The 4476-nt window shown below is 40.5% G+C and overlaps 1 protein-coding gene across 1 annotated transcript in view; it reads left to right on the forward strand.

Annotated features, from left to right (window-relative positions):
* The window catches only part of LOC106511626 (SH3 and multiple ankyrin repeat domains protein 2), a gene marked incomplete at its 3' end in the record, with an annotated part of 6574 nt that extends 2866 nt beyond the window's left edge, over positions 1-3708 (forward strand). The window contains 1 exon segment of the mRNA XM_014000379.1: positions 3584-3708. Within this exon segment, the coding sequence (XP_013855833.1) occupies positions 3584-3708 (125 nt within the window).
* Between the last annotated feature and the right edge of the window lie 768 nt (positions 3709-4476).

The raw sequence follows: 4476 nt of genomic DNA on the forward strand, positions 1-4476 counted from the left end.
GTGTGTGTGTGTGTGTGTGTGTGTGTGTGTGTGTGTGTGTGTGTCAGTGCATGAAAGAAAGCCCATATTGATGCATCTCAGTCAGACAGTGTGGGTGTATTTCATTCTTTGAGTCGTAATTTCTTTCCTCAGCTATTTTCCCATTAAAATACCTGTTCTTTTGCAAACAAAGCGTTCATTTTCAGTGTTTGTTTTACCCGTCACTAAAAAAAATGTGTGGTTTGACTGTGGAGAAGAAAGAAAATGGTGTAATTTATCTGTTCCTTTAATTTGAAATACTGTACATGTCTGTGTCTGCATGCATGTATAAGCCTATGTAACTTTGTACACTGAATAAAATATGTGCTTTAGGTCATCCAGTGCTTGTTGTGGGAGTGTCTCTCCTGTGTGAGTCGGTAACATCTGTCAACCGCTTCACTTATTGTGTGTCGGTAATGCCCCCGCATAGCCAATCCGTCTGTTTGTTCATTCAGCAGGTGAATGGTTAAAATGCCGCCTTTTTTTCTCCCAGTGATTGTGAATAGAAAAGAGGATGACTCAGGAGGGTACACAATAACTCCAGTCTCCAGCTTCATTGCGGCCAGTTCACAGAGAGCATAATCCAGTTGGAGGAAGAGATTAACCAGAGACACTTGTGCTTTTTGGCGGTCCCTGTTTGGTCTTGAGCTTCACTGTGGGGACACTTGAGTGGAACAGCTTTAAGGAAATCAGGTGTTTCACCGTGAACCTGCAATGCCACTTAGAACACCCCCTCCCTGGGSGGGGGACCAACAAATGGACGGATAAAGAGCCCCGGTGGATCTGTCCACCCACTCTGTGTTCCTTTGATCCTCAGAGAAGGAAAGCATGATGGAGGACAGGGTGAGAGAAAAAGGACCGAGGTGTGAGGAGCAGATGGCTGGAAGGCGGCTGAGCGTTGGCGAAACAGTAATGTTGATGGAGAACACACGAGGAACGGACCTCGGTGAAGGAAACAGAGATCGTCTGTTCAGTGCTAAAGTTACAGGCTCAGCGGTGAAGTCTGGGTCTTCAGGCTTTGCAGGTCGATGCTCTCATGACGCTGCTGTGCCTCTGAAGTTRAACTGCCAAAATCTTTTCCGTTTGCGTTTGCCAGAATTTGTTCTGTAGGCATGCGTGGATCATAATAATGTTCTATTCTTGTCTTTTGTTACCAGTAGGCTTTTCAGAGTTGAATGCAGAAGGGAGGTGGAATAATATAACCCTACAGGCATGTAATAAAACTGAATGAAAGCTGGCATTTGATTGTTGACCATGTAGTTGCATACTACACTGCAGACCTTACTGCTAAGGATTATCAAAATAGTGGCATTTAACTTTAGGTCATAAAACTCTATTTATACACGGAATATATAGACTTCTGACCGGAACCAGGAAGCTGAAGTCAGAACGAAACCAAATTTCCTGACAGACTGGTACAAGTTTTAAGTCCCACCCCGGGAAATTAAAAATAAAAAACAACACCTTAGATAATTATTTTTAGGTGTTGATTCTTGTTGCTTTATGTTCAAAAATATGTTTTCTTGTAAATTAAGTTATATTACTGTAAGTTCTTTCATGCTGAGAGAGGTGGGACTTAAAGTTTCATATCATTAGTGCACAGACTCTGGTTACAAAACACAGCATGGCTTCCCTTAAACTAGATCCTGCTGGGTTCATCTCAGCAACAATAGAAGGCAGGGATGTTTATATACAACATATACCTTCTTTATGGTGCTACTATTTGGACTGAAGTGTTGTTGCTGAAAAGGTAAAGTTTGTGTACAACCTTGCAGATAATCGTGAGTAACTAATTTAAATATTCCTCTGATTTTTGTTTTTATTTTGTAAATGCTAACTCACTGCCTCACAGTGATGAATCTAAGACAGATCAGCAATACAAGTTTTTTTCTTAAGTGGCAAAATGGGGCAAGAAGTTCTGACATAAKGTACTGTCACATGAAAATTTACTTTTGATTGATTCAACTGAGTTATCTATCAACACTTCACTGTTTGCTATTTGTCAACGTTTTCCTGTTTTCATCAGATTCATTGATGACTCGTATTTAGACCATTATTTTGACAATAGGGAGGTCTTGAAATMATTTCAAAATTTCCAAGTTCGTTGGCGGGTAAATCCATGTTGAAATTCAAGCAAGTGCAAATTCGTAATCTGTGAGTAAGAATGGGGATTAAAGTTCTGTGGAGATGTCTTTGACTTTCAACACTGTGCAAAATGTCCAAATATATGTTGGCCAGTAAATAGTGATGGCAACAAGGGTGGCAAGATATTTTTTCCAGTGGCAGCAGACACTTTGTGGCGCCCCCTAGAACTGCCCCTGCTGCATTTTAAGAGTTTGAATCCAGCTTTGTATTAGAGAAACACTTTTTTTTTTCACTTTCAAATACAGCCCTTTTGTGTGAAATCAAATATTTTGATGTGATATTAGTTTGAGTTCAATCAATGGGCAAAACCTACGGCAGAAATACGACCTGTTTCTGAAAGAAAATATCTGGAATTCTTTCCTCTTTGAGCCTCAGGCTTTATGAGTCAAAATGAATTGACATTGTTGGAAAGTCAAGTCCAGTGGTGAGTTATGAGCTGAAGCTTTGTGTGGAGTCCATTTAACTAGAGGAAAAGGTCCTGGTTAAAAAGATCTCAGAGGTAATCAAATAATGCAGGAGCTTCTACTAATCTAACTTCTAATAATTATTAAGATTGCGACACCATTATCCATGACTGCTGCCTGCTTATGTCCTCTCAGGCTGTGGACTTCGAGTAAAAACGAGCTGTTTGTGTGGGGGTGGGATCAGAGGCATGTCTGACTTCATCTTCCACATAATTTGAAGTGTCATGTACGACCGGTAGTGGTGCATAGGAGTCGGTGAAGCAGTATCCTTCCAAAAGCTGCCAGAGGCAGTGAAAGCTAATGCAGTGATTTAGGTGCATTTGGAAGTTTCCATTATCAGTGTATGTGCACATTTTCTAACGTGCCGTTCCTCCTGGCCCCTAGTGCTTGTCGGCTCGAGCTGGATCAGTCTTTAGTTTGGAAAGTCATCTCACATGCAGTTCCTCCCTTTATGGCTTTAACTGTGCCCCTGCCGTCAACCCCTTTGTGCACCAACGCCTTTTCTATGGTAATCTCAAGCCAACCTGTCTTTTGCTGCAGTGTGATATCATAACGTGATGCAGTATAGCTGTTTGTCACAGTGAGAAAATGTGTTATTTGCATGTGGAAAAGATGTTTTCTCTTATTGAAATTAGCATTAAAATTCACATAGTTCTCTTCCTCTCTTGTCTTTTTTTCACTCTGTCCTTTTTATCTGCTTCCCCGTTTTTCCTTTTAAATGTTACTTTCCTGTTACAGTGACTACATCATTAAGGAGAAGACAGTGCTCCTTCAGAAGAAAGACAATGAAGGCTTTGGCTTTGTGCTTAGAGGAGCCAAAGGTAAGCAAGCTCTCTAAATTTTATACTGTGCAGGACTAATTTCCCAGAATCCACGTTTCTGAGCTCTTTTTTTAAGATTCAAATGACTCTACTCTTATGTACTCAGTGCGTACTGATGGTTGTCACTTCATGCAGCTCAGACTCCCATAGAGGAGTTCACTCCAACGCCAGCCTTCCCTGCGCTGCAGTACCTGGAGTCTGTGGATGAAGGGGGCGTGGCATGGAGAGCGGGCCTCAGGATGGGGGATTTCCTCATTGAGGTAAATTGGATTTCACACCCATACCCTGACTAATGACAGGCAGATATAAAAATGTAGCATTTCTTAAAGGAAAGTATGCTGCTTATAGTCACTGAAACAGGGAACAATTGAAGAAATAACAGACGTAGAGATACATGGACTAAACCTTGTAAATAACCTCATACAAGCGCTGTGTGATATTGTTGGATCTGTTAGAACTTATGTATTGTAAATAACTCTAACCTACTACCAAATCAAATTTTAGCTCAATATCTGTAAAAATGATTTAGTCAGTTGTGTGTAGCAGCCATTTGAATTTGAGTTGGATTTCAAAAGATAATCAATTGAAACATCCAAGGATTACTTTCTGTGAGTTTCATTACAATCTGTTCAGTGGTTTCTGAGATTTTTTTGCTAACAGGCAAACACACACATACCGGTAAAAATATTACTGCTTGCCTTTTTCCTTTCAGTGGTGGATCTTAACAAAATTTAGACAATTTTTACATTTGTGGTCATTTTTCCATGCGTCCAGACATTTATTCAGTAAATCAAAAATAAAAATCAAAAGCACTAAAATAATCCCCATCTGTTGTAGAAATTAAGTGATGCTCTCTGCTGCCCACACACTCAGTGTTCGTCCTATGAGGCTTTGGAGGGTAATACTGAAATATAAACCAAAAAAGGGGGGCTAAACAGGGTAAAGAGAATGTGGTGCAGTTAAAAAACACACACACACACACACACACACACACACACACACACACACACACACACACACACACACAC

Source organism: Austrofundulus limnaeus, unplaced genomic scaffold (genome assembly GCF_001266775.1).
Source record: "Austrofundulus limnaeus strain Quisiro unplaced genomic scaffold, Austrofundulus_limnaeus-1.0 Scaffold3010, whole genome shotgun sequence".
In the NCBI taxonomy this organism is placed as follows: Eukaryota; Metazoa; Chordata; class Actinopteri; order Cyprinodontiformes; family Rivulidae; genus Austrofundulus; species Austrofundulus limnaeus.